Raw genomic sequence first — 19,192 nt, forward strand, 5'->3', positions numbered from 1 at the left:
GTGTTTGATCCTTGTTAGACAGATTTTGTGTCAAGTTATCACTTGTACAGTTCAGGATTTTTTGACACTTACAGTACTGATTAATAAACTCCTCGCGCTTGAAGCAAAGCCAACGATTTCCTGGTGTTTTGGTTTTAAGAACAACATCCATTGAAGTGATGTGTCAGAGGGGACCAGAAGGACTCTAAAAATACTTCAGTAGTGACAGTGTTATAAAATGCTAATTTTTATTAAACCCAACAAATTAAAAATAACTTTGTAAGCACAAGAAGACAGAATCTCCACAATTTTGTGCACATGAACAAACTTCTTTTACATTCGACCACAACGGAAGCTGATACTGGATCTTAGCAGGAAAATGAGAGAGATGTTTGGAGTTGGAGATATTATGTGCTTGTTTACAAATTAATACAATCAATGCTTTGAGGTGGCTATTGTGATCTAACAAATGATGCGTGATCTAGCACATTATTTCATCCTGTTATTAATCAGTAGAGCCTAATGAAAGGAGATTTCACACTGATTTACTTTTGGTCTACTTCTTTTACCCCCATTCACATTGTCATTATCATTTAGTCATGAACCAAAGGACATCAACAAATACCTATAGGCAAATTTTTTCGTTTCAAAATAAAAGTTGGCAACTGCTCAGAATAAAGTTAGCAGAAAAAAAACAGTATTTCTGGGAATAATCAGGTCGCTAAGAGAAATTGACAATCAGATAAGAAGTACTGCTCAGGTTATCAGCAAGATAGTTGTTGCATCACTTTGCAGAGTTTTCGCCTGTATGATATCAAATTCATACTCTAAACAAACGTGAAGCAGCTGCTAACTGCTGCTAACTTAGCCAGTAAGCTCAGTTTACCATGAAGGTAATGATTGTACTAGCTGCCTCTGCCCAGGCTGGGAGCTCAGGGCAGTGGGGGATGTCTTAGGTAAAAAGAAGCTATATCCTAGCTGGTTAGCATAGAAACTTCAAAAGATTTCAGACAGAACTTTTCAAATATCCCTGCAACAGAAAGCATAGACGTCACAGATGTCAAAACTGTGATTTCAGTACAGTATATTTCAGATGTTTTCAACTGCAGATACCTGACAGTGCTACGATTTTCTTCATAACTGAAACATAAATTTGGGAAAGTGGCGCTTCTCAAAGCAGATATCAGACTGCGAGTGCAGACAAAGTCCTACCTCCTCGTGCTGATGAGCTAATCCTCTTGGATGGCCAGGCGCGACTTGGGTTCGCAAAGTGGGAGTGGCAAGGCCTTCTGGTGCTTCTCTTTTATGTTTATGAGAATGGCTGTGATCGTGAACATGACTGTGTTCAGACTGATGTTCATGGTCATCAGACAGCGTTGTGAGAGAAGTTGTTCTGTTTCGTCCTCTTTGTCCTCGGATTCTGCCGGGCTTTCTCTGCTTCTTGAGCCGACTCTCTGTGGTGGCAGGAGAGGATGGTGGCTCCTGAGGGACTCGGGGTGGCTCCAACTGGGGAGAGGGCTGCTGGTCTGGGTTGATGGGAGGAATGCCTGTGACTGTCTGCACTCCATGGACATGACTGTGTTCGTGATCACTTTGTTCAAGATCACCATGCTCGTGATCACCATGCTCATGATCAGCGTGGTCGTGACCACCGTCTCCGTGATCACCATGCTCGTGATCAGCGTGGTCGTGACCACCGTTTCCGTGATCACCGTGGTCGTGACCACCGTCTCCGTGATCACCATGCTCGTGATCAGCGTGGTCGTGACCACCGTTTCCGTGATCACCGTGGTCGTGATCATCGTGAGGTTGAGCAGATGGGTCCTTACTGTTAGAGTGAACCTGTACCTGCTCATGTTTGTGCTCTTTGTCATGTGCGTGATCATGATCATGTGTGTCCTGCACATGTCCATCAGAATGTTTATGGTCACTATCCTCTACTTTGGCTTGATCATGATCTTCTGCGTCATGACCATGCTTGTGGTCATGGTCATGGTCATGTCCTGTAGATGCACCAGTAGCTGGACCGGTAACAGAAGTCTGGTTGCATGGTGTGGGAGCTGCTTCTTTGTGTGGATGCTTGTGGTGTGGATGGTCATGTTCATGATCATGCCCATGCCCGTGACCATGGCTATGGCTTTTGTTGGTGGATGAATGTGAGTGAAGGCCATCCTGCACATCAAGCAGGTCTAGGTGAGCTACGTGATCATGACCCAGATCCTCGTGATCCACATCTACCACCTTCACTTCGCCCAGACCCAAGCTGTACAGCAGACTCTGAAATCCCTGGAAATCCAGCCGGCCCTTCTGGCCATAGCGCTTGAACAGCTCGTGGATGTAATAGCGCTGCTCCTCCTCTAGAGAGTGCCCTTGAGGACCGCTGGAGTCTGGAGACAAAGTGGCTCCTTTCACGTACGGAGCCTCAGAAATCTGCAGGTCGCTGTGGGTGTGGTTGTGGTCGTTATGGTGGTGTCCACCGTGCTGATGGCTGTGCCCTTCTCCATGGCAGTGGTTGCACTGATGGAAGAGGAAGGTGAGCACACACAGGAAACAGAACTTGGTGTGCACCTGGACTCGCATTGTCCCCTCACTTCTGGTCCCCTGCCAAAACAAGAAAGTAACACATTCAGAGTTGGATCCCTTTTTGTTCTCAAACTATTACATTTCGCAACATTTATCTTGGTGGGAAAGATGTTAGTAGCCAATATTTCAATAATTGTTGTGATTTATTCAGTGGGATTAAAATTTGACAGTCAAAAAAAAAACCAGCTTAAGCAACAAAGTAAACATGTGTTCTCGAGTTTGTGTTCTAGATTAGGGCTCCAATAAATAAGAATTATCATTTACAAATGTTTTATAAATGAAAGCAGGTTTTTGAAAGATTGTTGTCCTGGCTTCCACAGTCATATTCTATGGCAGATGTGTCTTGCACCATATCTCCATACCCAGTATTAAGATCACAATGGAAGACTGAGGTGACTGTAACTTTTTGATGGTCAACAATGACAACAGCAACTCCAATTCTATATCAGGTTTGGTGTGTTTATGAGATGTGTAACACAAGCAAAATGTCTGTTTTATCAACTGATCACTCGAAATGCCTAGAATATCAGCATACTGAGTGGGACTGAATTCTATCTATATTTATCATATATTGAATTTTAATTCAGTGTGACAAATTTGTGCAAAATCAATAAAATCCAGAAATGTATCTCCAATTCAAGGAATGTGTTCAACTGTTACATATTACATAAAAACAGAACTTTCTGCTATTTGTCAAATTCAAGTTTGAGTTTGTTTACCTTAATAACATTTGGTTTATAGTGAAAGAAAACCAGATAAACGGATAGACATAAAATCCACCATGCCCAACATCTGCACCAGATTATTCACAGAATGTCATCATATATGTTTTATTAATACAAAGTCAAAGTTATATTTGTTAACACCCATAATTCAGAACAGAGTAACATAATGATTTAAAGAGTGAGATCGGATTAATGACTCCCTGTGTTGTTAATTAAAATCAGTGATCAATATTCACCTTAAAAAGCCTGATCACATCTTCGCTAGTAATGATGCACTGACATCTTACAGTGCTACACTCTCAGCAATAGTTCAAATATAATCTATCTATCCATCCATCCATCCATCCATCTATCTATCTATCTATCTATCTATCTATCTATCTATCTATCTATCTATCTATCTATCTATCTATCTATCTATCTATCTATCTATCTATCTATCTATCTATCTATCTATCTATCTATCTATCTATCTACATAAAGATTCAGGGTAATTAGCTTTCACAACATACATACTGCGACACTCAAACCACCTCAGCAGCTCCCTTTAGCTTAGCATCACAGGTCTACTAGCTGAACCAGGAAGCCTTCTGGACCACAATAAACCCTCTGCAGAGAATTGTATAACAAATTGCTTGTTTGCCCCACTCTCAAAAGCCTGAAGCAGCAATATCATTCCAGTCAAATGATCCTCATAAGGTCTCTTGTGAAGCCTGTGGGTGGTTGATGCGTGAGGGGTGGGAGTGGAGAGGAGTAAAGAGAGGTCAGATGAGGAATACCGTATAATGGTTGGTGAGATGGCACACAGCAGAGACCAGTCACATACACACAAACGATAACACACAAACACACAAACACACAGGTCTTTCGAAGCCAGCTTGTTAGCAAAGTTTATACTACTTTTACAGCCTGCACATCATAAGGGAATAGCGTTGTGCTGTGCAGACCATAGATACTGGGCTAAATGTTAAAAACAAAGAGGGTGATAGATCCTCCGCACAGTTATCAAGGCTACCAAACAACAGACTGCACACTGTAGGCTTCTGGGAGCAACAACAACAAAATACAGCACAATATAACTACACAGATTTCTTTCTGGATGCCCACAGGAAGCAAGAAATCGCTACAAAAAAATATAAATAAAAATAGAGAATAGAGGAGAGGATAGCGAACTGAAGTACCACAGAGGAGTCTCTTTTTAAAAACAGAACATGTTGTGTTTATAATGGGTGCTATTGGTAATGTGTGTAACAATCTGCCAATCTAAAATGATTAATTCGACAACTAGAATGTCTCTCAGAGTATGCACCTTCACCAAGGTCCAGCAGTCTATTTTAATTCAATCAACCCGAATCCAATATCACACTCGATGCCTCTGTATCACTCTACATTTTAAACACGTACCTGCTTAGCCATAACTTAAGATCACCAGATCTAGGATCTCATAGATACCAGCCACCTAAATACTGTGTTTTTTTTAAATCAAGGTCCATGCATGGAACTTAATGATAATGTCAAACAACAGCCATTCTTGTAAAGGTAACGAAAGTGAGAAAAAAATTCTAGATCTGTCCCTTTATACAGAACTGCACCAAAAGTTAATGGGGTCTATTCTCGCACGAGATCCATCTAGGATTCACATTTTGTGAAGAAAAGTGTAAAAAAAAATGCTCGTCACCAATTTCTCAGAGCTGAAACTAGGATGAAAATAACCAAATCCCACAGAATCTTCATTTACTATCATGAGCAACATGGAAAAGCAGCGAAGCCTTACAGTTAAGAAGCTGGAACCAGCAAATGTTTTACATTTTTACTTGAAATGTGACTAAAACTTCATCCCACTAGGGCTGGGTGATATGGCCGCCTGGGGTAGATATAAAGACTAAGTGGGTAAAGAAAGCATTAAAACGAGTACAACAGTTTGTAAGTCCAGAAAATATCATCTCTTTACTGTCATGCAGCCTTTAAAGCCAGGAAAAGACATTTCGATACTGATATATTGCCCAGCCCTGCATTCATTTACAAAGAATTTACATTAAAAGTCTTGGCTTAACAAAAAAACCCTTTTAATTCTCCTTGATTAATGATCAATGTGCAGTCAACATCTTATCAGTAAAATAACTGTTTTAGACTTCCTTTTCCCATTGAAAAGCCAGGACTACGTGTCAAAGTAGTATTTAACATCAGCCTGTAAGTAGCCAATATAATGTTAAATGACTGAGATATATTTCTAATGGAAACACAGTAAAGGATTTTTCTTGGCGCTGAAGTTATAAACCAGCCGAATTAGGCCCAACACATGCACTTTTACAACGAGTCAACCAAGAGCCAAACCACACGCCGCAATTCAAAACCTTCCGGGCCATTCAAACATTTTCAAAGTTAAATTGGTTACTTAACACTGACTTCATTCTGCCAATGGAAGCGAGGCTACTTACCGCCGTGTGCTGCTGAATGACTGGTGTGTGAAATTTAGTTTGGCCAAGGTCTGAATGAAGGCGTTCTGACTCAGGCTGCAGACGTTAAGTGTGGTAACAAGCCTACTTGAGGACTGTGTTTATAAACATGAGACAGCAGTGACCTATGAACCTCGCGGCAGATAGGCTGGGGCAAAAGCAGGGCCTATCTTTAAGAGCCGCAACAGAGCCTGCTGTGTTTTCCTGATTGGTGTCTTTGTTGTGTTTGCTCTTTGAGGGAAACAAGAGAATCTCTGTTTAGTACGTTAAAGTTTAAGTGTCCAATCGAAAAAGGTAGGCATGACAAATTCAGTATAAGTGACTCCAGATTTATTTGTCTCTGGATTAAGATCATTAATTTAGTTTGAGCAAACTTTTACAAGTTAATATTCTAACAGATGAAAATAAAGCATCTAATGAGCTACGCAAACAATGTGCACTCCAGGTTTGTTTCTTTTAAATGGGTATTGTTGTAGAAGACATCACTTTACATCAATTATTTTCTTTTTTAGCAACTTGTATCAATCATTAACAATAAATGGGAGAGTAAACAAAAATGGATCCAAGTGGAGTTTTACTGAAATAGAGGTCAACACAATATCATCAGCAAAGTTCAATTATTTTCCTCAATCAAATCATTTTCATTCAGCTTTGTTTAACTCCCCTGCAGTGGATCTACACCCCTCCAGGAAGGGTCTGCTCTTTGCCCTTGATAACCACTGATGTCATCGCAGTTTGACAAGTCAATAATCCTGTCAACGCATTGTGGATTACAACAACATGGTCAACTCACCGTAATACGTTTCCTCCTTCTTGGCCCCCAGTTCTGATGCTACTGTTTGTGGGGGATTTTCAAACTCTTCTGAAATGTGCACTCTGCAAAAGAGATTAAAGAGGACAGATTGGGTGAATTTTTAATTTTTTAAATATTCCTCTTACATGACAAAAGGTTATCTGGAGCAGTGCTTACTTCTGGCAGAGGCTAAAGGTGTGAATCTATCAATGTATGGATGCAGCCCACACTCGATACTAAATTAATCTAATCCACTGAAGTTGGGTTTATGGACATTTTAGGATTGTTTGAGTTCGCTTTTGTGCACAATTGAGCTGTAAACAACATTGTATGAACACCTTTCTTTTGTTACGGCCCACAGAATGGCATCATAAATGCAATTGACAGTGGCAAGCATGACAAACTTAACAGTTGGCAGTCTCTAAACAAAGAATACATAAATTAAACGCCTAAGTACTCCCACTGTCATATTTTCTAACCTATGTTTTGGGGTTTAGGAGTGTTAAGCTCTGATGAAGCACTGTGCTCCAAACATACCATGAGTGGAGCTGATCTTAGAGAGGCGGTCATTACGCCCTTCACTAAGGTATTAATCATATCATACAGATCACCTTAATTTTGAGGAAAGTTGTATTGAAAGTTGCATACTTCGTTTGTTTTTCATAACTGTGAGACAACTTTAAGGGTAAAACGGAGAGTAGGGGTTTTTAATACTCTTATTTAGTTTTTTTTACTCTGCAGCCATCATAAGAAAATACAAAGAATATTTCAAATATCTTAAGTCGTGTTCAAACAACTCAACTCAAACCCCAGAGAAAACCGAGTATACTGTTTTTCTCTGGTACCGAGTTGTTTCTACATTAAAGCTACATAATGATACATAAACCTGTGTATACTTTATAACAAAAATTACAACCTCTTTCAGAATAAAGATACCATGATCTGAATGTTAATCAGTTTAATTATAGACTAAGACTACTACATGAGCATGAATGTTTTATTTTATTTATTTTTATTTATTTATATGCACAATGATAAAACAAGAATTCTGTTTAATAATACAAAGACAAATAATTGTGCAGGAGAGGAAAAGAAACCCAAAGGGCTTATATAAGATCCTCCCCCTCAATACAAAATCACTAAAACAGATCAATCAATAGAAAAAGAAAAGAAAAGAAAAAGAAAAAAGGGGAAGTCCAAGTAACCAGGTTAAAATACTCTAAAACTTTAACAAACACAACTTTTATGTTAAACTATTACACAACAGTTATGAGAAAGCCTTATTTATGTCATTACCACATGTGAGAAAAATATTTTCCCTTTTTACGGGTTGTTGTTGTCGTCAGGAAATAACAGGGGTCTTGTTATTTTGCCCAAGGAGCAAAAAACTGACTTTGGCCCTTAAGCTGCCTCATATGATTCTCACACGACCAACACATCCACCTCACATCAGCATAAAGCCGCTGTCAGCAGGGAAACTGGAAACAGGAACGTAACATAAAAATCTCTTCCGGTATTCAAGAAAATGACGATAAAATAAACATGTTTTCTGTTGCAAAACAATTCCACTTTTGTAACAAAAATTTGCCATTTGATTACAAGATTGGAAGCATTTTTGCCACTGTTCCTGACCTTCATATGCACTCTCAGGACTCTATCAAGAAAAGCATAACCCACACTTTAATGGCTACTGACAAAATGTGGTATCATGCTCAATAGTGTTTTGAATAATATCCTTTGACAGAGTGGTGTCGGAGTAGATCTGTTACAGCAGGAGAGTTTTCATTAAATAGAGGCAAAAATCACCATTTGACATGAGTTAAACCGTGAGCATAAGCACAGCGTTGACAAAGATGAAATTGCAAATCAAATCAAAAGAAAGTTGCAAAATAAATTGTGTTAAATGGCAATAATTATTCTGGTGATTCTGTTGCTTTTAAATGCATTAGGGATGCTATGATAAACTCATATGAGCATTTCCAGGTGTTATTGTATTTTGTCCACACAACATTTCTTTATTGGCTTTTTTAGCGTTTTTTTTTAACCTTTCGGGACAGAAGTAAAACCATAACTTAAACACAGTATAAAATAATACATAAAAATACACTACAATTAGAGGTCAACGTGCAGTTTTAGTAAAAATGTAAGGCAAATATAAATTGCCAACATATTTTATGCATGCCATTCTAGTTTTTAGATTTTTTCTTTTTCTAAAATGGTGCAATGCTCCTTATCCAGCTTTGTTCTTTGTTTGTTTACCAGGCAACCTCACCATCTTTACTGTGAAAAGTAATATACCATACTTCCTTTCTGAGAGTAAGAAGAGAAATTTGCCTTCATGGCTTCCAAACTTTATTAAACTGTAGATAATAGTGAAAGTACTTCAACTCTGCATCCCTATAATGCATGTGAAGCCGGGGAACTATACAACCAAAAACTGCAATAAATGGTGACGACATAATTGTGATCGAGTCAGAGGACAAATATGTCAGAGTGGAGGTTTTCTTAGTAGGGCCTGAGGTGCAAAAGAGAGGGCAGATGTCCACTGCCACATGGACCCAAGTCACAGCAGATGGTCTCTGTGAATCTCTGGGCACCACGATCTGCTGTTGTATTATCCACTGTAGGGAAGTGAAAGACAGACGAAACACCTGAGTTCATGCAACATGTCTCTGTTGACAGCCACTACAGAGAGCTTAAAAAAATAGATGTTTTCAGCTTAACCATCAGTGTTTTAGAGACATTACCAACTCCTTCAGACAAAACATAACATCGTTACAGCTTAGCTGAACTGCACAGAAGAAGTGCTAGCACAGATCTGTGTCATTACACAGACAACCATCCACTTCAGCTGCAAAACAAAAACAGCCATCACTGTAGTCATTGGACGGTCACACTAGCAATCCTCTGATCAAGAGTAGCTATTTGGTGAAATTTGTCAAAAGCTGTGCGGTAGGTAGGTCCACTGCAAATCTCCTGACTCAAGCACATGTTGAAAGCCTGTTAACAGCCAGTCTGATAATAGCAGTCATTATCAGTGCGGTGGTAGGTAGAGACATGTTTTAGTCTGATTAGATCCCAACACACTCATCATCTAATCAATATGAAGACAAATAACGACCAAGAAAGGTCAACTCAGATTTCTGGCTTCTCAAAACTAGGGCTGCAACAAATTACTATTTCTAATGTTGATTAATCTGTCAATTATTTTCCCAATCAATTCATTGTTTGGTCCAAAAAATGTCAGAAATGGATGAAAAAAGTCTGCGTTTCCCAAAGCCAAAGACTGTGTTTACAAATGTCTTGTTTTGTCCACAACCTAAAGATATTGAGTTTAGCATCACAGAGGAGTAAAAAAAAAAAAAGAAAAGAAAAACAGAAGATAGTTACATTTAAGGGACTGGAATCAAGGAATTTTGTCTCTTTTTTAATCTATATAATTTGTCAAACAGATTAATCGATTAACAAAATAGTTTGCAACTTATTTAATAATAAAATCAACCAATTATCATTGGAGTTTTACTCCAAACTCTCTTAAATGTCTGTGTGATTGTCTTGGGTCAGCTCTAATCTGTTGAGACAACAAGACACCTCTCAATTCAGGCAATACCCTCCATCTCCTTTGTGGTATGGAATTAGGCTGTGGGCTACCATGACACATGCAGGTGTATATAAAACACACCATCACCTCCCTCAGCTTCTTACAGAATAAAAAACATGAATACAACAGCAAGTTCATGTTTTGTATGTTGAAGCCACTGAGCCGTTAAGACAACATTGCGGATGGATGCGGATGATGCTGTACATAGTGCTGAATTTAGACCGGCGAGACGCAGGTGTGTGCCTGATGCTCCGTGGCCTGGAAACATGTTCATCACAGTGTAAAAAAACCACAAGGCACGACGCAACACATGACAATCGTCGGCTAAAGACTACAATGTGCTCATATCAAAAGAAATAACACCTTGGCAACACACAGAGTGATGCTTCTTACCTCAAGTCACAAATAAGCCAGAAAGGGATGTGAGTCACTCCACACCAATAAGAAATGTTCACGCCAGCACTAACATAAGTAACAGGTTGAATGTTTTGAGGCTTTGGCATCGAGTGACTTAACTAATTTGTACAGGGAGGAGGGGAGGCACAGGGAGGGAAATGTGTGTCTGCATGTTTGAGCAGTCAGGGAGCAGAGTCTCAGATCAACCACCTGACCAGCTACTCAGAAATACTGTGTGCATTACATTTTAGTAATGTAATGAGTCAGCAACTTAAAATGTATAGAATATATCAAAATGTCCACCCACATGTTATCCCTAATCATGTTGTTCTCCATTGAAAAACATCTGCAGTAAGTTTGCTGAAACACTTCGAGCTTATCCACCTCATGTCAGCACTGATCTGAACTGATCCTTGTCCTGCAGAGGTATGTGCTCCGGTTATGGCTTAAAAGTTGGCAGGACCGAGAACAATACATTTGTGCACTAATGTAGACAGCCCTCGAGCTACACCGAAATGCTGTTCGTCAGTTAAGTCCAATAGCAACACCGCTGAAGATAGAATGTATGTATTATTAGATATAAAATATCTGAAAATAAATGTACTCAAAAGTACAAGTAAAAGGAAATTATACATACAGTATAATTACATGCATATACTGAATACTATGAATTGGATATTCAACATCATTCTTATTATCAGAATCCAAAAGCTGATTAAATCAATTAACTTGCAATACTCTGGCTCTCATTCAACATCTGAAAGGTAACTAGTAACTAAAAGTTATCAAATAAGTGGAGTACAAAGTACAACAACTGCCTCCAAAATTTAGTAGAGTAAAAGTATAAAGCAGCAGAAAATGGAAATACTTCAGTAAAGTACAAGTATCTCAATCGGTGTTTATGTACAATACCTGAAGATATTTACTTATATGCCAAATGTAGAGTTATGTTTATTTTTGTTTTTTGTGCTGATAGAATGCAGGTAAGTAAAAGTCTAAAGTAGTAAATGTGAGTAAATATACTTCGTATACTGCGTTCCATCACTAACACCTATTCTCTAGCATGACTCAAAATGCCCCGTCTACATAAAAGACTATCTTAAAGAGCAGGTGTGTGGGAATGGTGTTCCATGTGCTGCAGATTGTGGACACAACACTAAAATAAACAGAACCAGGCCTATGTTTACAGAATTCTTATTAAACCTGCAGCTGGCAGTAAGTTTCACCTCGGCCTTGTACTGTATCAAGGTAGGGTTACATGAAAAAGTAAAACAACCTCAGCGGCTTTTACACGGTCCTCCTATCTCAGGGTTCCTATACATTTTACACAGGTTCAAATGCAAGCACTTTTCAAGGTGGCATTTTCAAGCTTTTCCAGGATCTTACACTCAAAGTAAATGTTTATACACATATATAATCAAAACAAGCACTTCATCACAAATAATTCTGGAAAAAATCCCGTAATGATAGCCTTCTAAAGATGGTTAATGAATTAAAGAAAAACCACATTTCAAAATATGTTGCCTGTGTAGGTAGACTTTACATACTATGTAACCGGATTGAGCCAAAATAAAACAATTTGTTATTAAAGTATTGCAGTTACAATTTCAGTGTCAACATCGACGTTGCAATGTGCTCATGTGCAATAGGGGAATCACAAGATGTGCAATTTCAAGAAAGGAGAGTTGACTCAAACACGCCCACGCTTTTTTGCTGCTTGATACAAAAAAGGCAAAAAATGCAAAGTTCTCATTTTCCATGACTAATCTATGAGAGAAGCCTGTCTGATGTAATATACAACATTTACTCTGATGTAAACATTATTGAATACATGGGAGTTTGTTGAATCACCAATCACAATCATTCTTGATAAATCAAACAGAGCAGGGCCTGCTATGGTTGTCTTATGCACTCCCCTACAAAATCACCCCAATCATTCTAGAACGACCTATAATTTCCAAATAGAGCGAATCATTAAGTCAATATTTTTTCATATGACAACAACCATGAGACAAATGTTTGCCAATAAAGAATGAAGATTAACAAAGGCGTTGTTGATGTAAACGTTGAATAAGTGGCTAACACAGTCAGGCTTAAGGGGTGTTACGCTCCTTGTTACAGATCTTCGATCAACCCACAGTTACCAGGTACTGTATCTTACTTTGAAAAGGATTAGGTTCGATGTTGCTTTACTAAATCATCATTTATTCAATGATAAGAAGAAAAAACCTCCCTGGATAGCGTGAGATTTAGGCTATACTATAATATCAGCGGACAAATTGCCAGAGGCCATTTTTGGCAAATTATACTGCAAGAGATCTCTTACTCATAGAGACTGTAAATAATATTCAACCACATCACTCATAGCAATCATAGGGTAATTTAGGGCTTGTTTAATTACATAAGTGGATGAGAGGTCCTTTTTGGATTTAAGAGTTGATTTCGGCAACAGTCTGGCTCAGTATAATGCTCTTATACTTACATGTGCTTTGTCCTCAGTGGACGCCAAACCACAAAAAAATCAAGTAACCTTGGGCGGCTTGCAATCCAGTTCCAAGCCAAGACATGATGGGTGCAATGTTTGCAAAGTTAGCAATAAAACCATTTGTGAACAGTTACATATACAAGCCCTGGTTTTCTGTCCACATACAGTAAGCTTACTTAAGATGGTTAAGCAAGCAAAGGCAAGACAAAAACACAGTTTCGGCAACAGCATTCGAGACTTTGTGTATGTCATATGGGAGACAAAAATTGGTTGCATTGTAATACACAGCACAAACAAAATCATGAGATCCCATTTGTGACACTGTCGAGTCTCTGTTCCGTTTTCCAGCACTGCCCTGCATCTCAGTCATCAATCACTGTGAGTAATCATGCAACTGAACTTGTCGGAATGTAGCTCTGACTAACTTTGGAGGCTGTTTGCTACTCTACAGAAGAGGCATTTATTTACTCATTTAGGGGATCATGTGTACTGCATTACAAAAGCAACACTTGATCAGTGAGCCCTGTAAGCGTTTTAAAATGCACAATGACACAATGGAAGTCTCTCTGTAATGTACCTAAACTATACTTTCAAGCTGTGTGTTCCAATCATAAGAGGTAGTGGGATGTTGTGGTTGTAAATAAGGTTTCGTAACGCAGCTCAACACTTTACAGGGAACTTCACTGATGTTACACAGAAGGGTCAGTTTAGTACTCGTGTTGGTGACAACTCAGATTACATACATACTGCACATGCATAAATCACTCCAAACTGTTTTCCACCTGATATGAACAATCTCTGTGACAGTGTTTAATACATTTTCTACTCCGTTTGACCAAAGATGAAACATAGCCGATACTGCCTAAAAGGGAAATCAGATGGTGATAAGTCTGGGTCAGGTGGTTGCTTTGTAGTGTCACATGCCAGAAAAAAAGAAAAAAAAAAGACCAAGACAAAAACAATGTTTGGACTTTTACCTCCAACTAGGTTTGCAGTGGTATACTAGTTTTAAGGTATACTGTGGTAGTAAAAGTGACTGTTGTGCATCTGCTGGTCCAAGGTTTCAAGTTTCACTATGTGAGTATTTGAAAAAATAAATATTTATCAGGTCTTTATATATACACACACTATTTACATCTGTCAGGACATGACATTTTGTAAAATTGTAGATTGTCTGTCCAACTTCAAAAAATGTCATATTAGAAACCATGATATCATTAAACCATATCTTGAGAAAGCAATGGTACTGCGAAAAATTGTCAAAATCCTCAGATTACAACTTCTTAAATGTGAAACGTCTTCTCTTATTCTGCTTTTCTTTATGACAGAAAACTGAATCTCTTTGGGTTGTGGACAAAGCAACACATTTGATTTCACTTTGGGAGGCAATTAATGCCAATTTTCACCCTTCTATTACTGACAGTGAAAAACAGTTGAGTACTTTTTGTTGCTGATACTTATTAAAGCAGGAAAAATAGTGAACTGTGTAGAAATGTCATGTTTAACGTTACTTAGAAAAAATAAAAATCTGTACTTTTTCCACCACTGCCAATTTCCAACCAAACATTTTCCCATGTGGATTCAAAATTATGCTCTTCATCATTTACTTGTTTATAGCGACATGTGTCAAGTTAAAACGCGTGCACTGAATATTCATCAGGAGGGACCATGAGGTAAATGTCACATTTGCATACGACCACAAGCAGCCGCTAGACTTGCTGTGTCCGCCGAATGAGCTGGATCAAATGTGCCACTTTATGTAAAAATGCAAAAAAAAAAAAAGCATTTATATAATCAAGCCAATTCAATCAGATGACCGAGTCTCGCTTTAAGTACACCATCTATTTTGCTTTCAGATTGAAGTTAAGAAACGGATACCGCCCATCACTAACTACTCAATGGAGGGGGGCTTGAACACTGCACGTGGTGCGCATAATGAAACAACTGATTAGGCTCCCTCGTCATTGAAACGTGCCTACCAAACGGCAGCTTTAAAAACAGACAAAGCGATTTAAACACCTGCAGTTAGGCTAACTAGTCGCCGACACCCAAATCCGTCTCCTTACACCACCCGAGATACAAGCTCAAAGCCGCCTAACCCGTCTGTTTAGTTAACAGTCGCCCCATTCGGACATGCTAATGCTAACGCCAGCCCGTAAAGGAAGCAACAATTCAACCAGCTAACATTAGCTAGCAGACGACTCGGAGGAAATTAGCTTACTGCCGACAAAGAGCAACCGTAACGCATGCTGTCTGAAATAACGAGATAAATGTTCAGAAACAGTGGTTAGTAACATCTACACGTTGCGGCAAATGCTGCTCGGGTCCATGTTGTGGGAGTGAATGATAACAAATGGGTTTTTTATATAGTTACCTCACTCGAGTGCCGTGTGCATCTCCTCTCCGCTCGGTACTAAAAAAAAAAAAATCCGCCGTCTGCTTTACGTCAACGGGCGAAAGGCCTGGCATTCACCAACGGCTCGCGCGGGCTTTACGTACACTCCCAAAAGGGGCGGACCGAGAGTCTACGCTATCAGCGCAGCGGGGTGAAGAAGAAAGCACCGCCACATTGTGTCTGGGGCTGTCATATGACTACCTGCGGAAATGATTTTTCACACAGACAGCAATAAGTAAGCGACACGACAGCCAACAAACACCGTCATCAAAATACACTGTAATTGTAAGTCACATCCTGTCTGTGGGTTTTCATTGCAGCTCATCATTTAAGTCCAGGAAGATGAGGTTGCTCTCACATCAAACTTTGGTCACTGTGTCATGGAGAAGCAATTTCTTAGTTTCTTCCTTAGGTAATGTGGTTCACTGTTCATTTTCCGTATAATGATGTCTCAAAACTTCATATAAATAGTTCAGGTTACTCAAAACAGTAAGTAGGGAGCCGAAGCCACGCCCCTTTCCGGTTTGCCCCATGAGACCTTATTTGGTTAAAAAAAAAAACTTGTATGTATGATTGTGAATGAAGAGGGACATTTTTTCGAGCCCCCTCGAATTGTGCCATGAAGTAGTTTTGGAGAAATCTTAATATATGTAAATATACATATAACATCTATGGGTCGACCAATTGTTGACATTATTGTATCTGACATTAAGCATTTTACTGACTATCTGAATCAGTGTCTGTTTTGTTTTATCTGATTGGTGTTAAATTAATTTTATTATAGACTGCTATGGTTTGGTTCCGATGCAGCAAAGTAATGAGTGACTAAAGTTATCAAATACATGTAGTGGAGTAAAAGTACAACATTTGGGAGTATAAAGTAGCAGTACATCAATAGTGTAAAAAGTACAGTAATTGAGCAAAAGTACTTCTGGTAAAAAGTGCTATATTTGCCTTTAATATTTAGTGTAGTTGAAGTAAAAAGTAGCATGATATGAAAAAACAAGCACCTCACAGGTGTACCTCGCTACAGCACTTGAGTAAATGTACTTACATTCCATCACTGAATTAATAAATCATTGTCAATAAATCCATAAGGTGCAGGAGAGAAGAGATAAATATGCAAGTTGAAACCAGCTGAATCTGATATTTTTTTGGCAGGTTCCTCATTTGCTTACCAAAGGTTTGAACTAACACACCACTAAACAGCTTGTTTAGTAGTGTGTGGAAATTTAAAGGGGAACTCTGTAGAACTTTTAATCAGAAAATCATTTTCTTTTTATCTCTACACAAACTAAATAAACAAACGTTCCTTGCTTCATGGCTGGATAAACTGAATGAACAAACTGACTTTAAAAGACAACACAATTTCATACTGTTTTACTTTGTTTATATTGGGCGGACCCTGCCACCTTTTTTTTTTTAGCTTCAAACAGTGCTCAGGGGGACCTTATTTTCCTCTGAGAACAGCCTGTTTATTCACTTGTGGAAAAATAAATATTTCTGACTTTGTGTGAGCCCATGCAGACCGTGACTGGATTAGCACTGTGGCATGCAGGGCACGTGACCTGAGCAGGGTAGTAGTTGAGGACAGGCGTCGTGTCCGCAGTATTGTGTCTGTAACGTGTAATTCTGATCTCATTTTTTATACAAACACACATTTAATCATATTTAATGGCAATTTAAAACATAATTACAAAATTGAACATTTGAATTCACAGTCCACCAGAGGGCCACGGCTCACACTTTGGGAATCACTGCTGCATCCTGAACTCTGCTATACAAAAACATCCTCCTGTATTATGCCAGCAAAGCATATTTGTGTAAACAGTCAATGCCTTAAGGGTTCACCACCTCTGTGCTGCTGGTTTTATCATTGACCTCTCCGCCTGGCCTCATATATATTTACACTGGTCTTTTTATGCAGTCTTTGCAAGCAATCAATAACTTCAAACACAGCGCTCCAAGCTATCCATCAGGAGATGGTCTGGAATTTCATGTCTTACCATATTACAGTAGGGAAAAGGCTCTGGACTAGTGACCTTCACTGTATCTAAGTGTGTGTGTGTGTGTGCGCGTGCAGGTGAGTGTGAGACGCCTGGATGCTCAGAGCGGACGCACAGCTAATTTCTGTCGGCCTCGCACCACCTGGGTCCACTTCCCGGCTCCTCCCCGCTGCAGGTTCCCACCCTCTCGTGTCGGCTGTCTCTCTTGAACACAGAGAGATTAATATCAAGTGATTGGCAGCCATGTTCTCACTTAGCGCTCCGGTCATGGTGCCCCAGGGTCTCTGCCAGTCGTAAAGCAATAGTAGAAGTGCCATTGTGGCTTTCACTGTCATTTAGCCAGTACCCAGCCCCAGCAGACAGAGGATGAAAAGTGCCAACGGCCGCTTTGAATTATGAGCTCCACTCAGCCCCGGCCATATATACAACCCAGCACAGGGAGCCATTTCCTGCTGAAATGCCTCTTGCTGCAGATTACTGAGGTAATATTTCCTGCACTGCAACTAGAGTGGTTATGGTCCGCAGGCAATCTACCTGACGCAGCTCTTGCCTGCGATTCGCCGGCTGGCATGAAAGACGAGGCGCTGGCTCGTGGTGTTATCGGCCTTTTTTATCACACGCTGGTTAAAAAGGTGAGGTGATTTTTAATGAGGACAACAAGTATAACTTCTCACACGAGCCGGAGGCCATAAGGGCTTGAATGGCCATCGTGTGCGTAATCACAGGCACATGTGAAATAGTTCATTCGTGTCATATCCCCTATTATAAACCCACATTACTGGAGTCAAGTTAAGGTCGTCCATCTTGCATGCGCCCTCACAGTTGATGGAAATCGGGCATTGGGAATATGCAGTCTGGATCCTGTGTGTGTGTGTGTGTGTGTGTGTGTGTGTGTGTGTGTGAGTGAGAGAGAGTGTTCCTGGCTGACATTTTGCTGATACAGAGCAATATTGGCACCCCAGCAGACCCGCTGGTGTTCTGTCCTGGAGGGCAGCCAACCCAGAAAGAAAAAGAGAGAAAGAGCGAGAGAGGCTGAGAGAGAGAGAGACAGAGAGAGAGAGAGACGGCAAGTGACAAGTTTTAAATATCAGCTCATTAGCCACCTGTAAACCCCATCTAATGAGCGCTCATGGATTTTTCATTCCCTTTAATTGGGTAGAGGTTGGAGAAAGGCGAGTGCACTTGCTTGTTTCCCCTCAGGTTTGTTGTACTTGCCAAAGCTCTAACGCACAGACACACACACACACACACACCGACACACACACGTACTACTCCGATAGCCAACCAACACCCACCCTCTCCAACTAACACAACCTGGATCGATGTAAGCAGAAGGAGAGGGCCGAACACGCTCCATTAGGCTTGCCGTTGCTCCATATGAACATATACTGACAATCTGGACTGACTGCCTTACAGTATTAATAATCAATGTTTCCTATATATATATTTTTTTTTGCTCTGTCATTTTCTTTTTTGTAAACATTTAAGAATATATATGTTTTCTTTCTATTTAGTGTAATAGACGACATCTCTTTGGGGCTAATGTGCAAAGCGAGGCAGGCTGGTGGCTTTCCAGGCCAGGAGAATACGTTTCTAAGCAACAACCATTGCTAGGTGCAGAGCAAGAGCCGCTCAAGAACCACGGTTCAAAATAAGTGCCAGACGAAAAATTTGGCAACAGGCATGGGGACATTATATTCATGTCATGATTATCTTGGCTAAAGTAACTGCTAATCAAAAACTCTTAAAATGGCACCAGGACATCCTGAAAGC

At 39.7% G+C, this 19,192-nt stretch overlaps 1 protein-coding gene across 1 annotated transcript in view; it reads right to left on the minus strand.

The window, feature by feature from the left end:
* slc39a10 (solute carrier family 39 member 10) overlaps positions 1-15,514 on the minus strand; it is a 29,746-nt gene extending 14,232 nt beyond the window's left edge. The window contains exons 1-3 of the mRNA XM_030428649.1: positions 15,393-15,514; positions 6,537-6,619; positions 1,192-2,580 (exon numbers count right to left, since the gene is read on the minus strand). Coding sequence (XP_030284509.1) covers positions 1,192-2,559 — 1,368 coding nt within the window. The 5' untranslated portion in view covers positions 2,560-2,580; positions 6,537-6,619; positions 15,393-15,514. The remainder of the gene's footprint in view (positions 1-1,191; positions 2,581-6,536; positions 6,620-15,392) is intronic.
* Between the last annotated feature and the right edge of the window lie 3,678 nt (positions 15,515-19,192).

This window comes from Sparus aurata, chromosome 9 (assembly GCF_900880675.1).
Source record: "Sparus aurata chromosome 9, fSpaAur1.1, whole genome shotgun sequence".
NCBI classification, from domain to species: domain Eukaryota; kingdom Metazoa; phylum Chordata; class Actinopteri; order Spariformes; family Sparidae; genus Sparus; species Sparus aurata.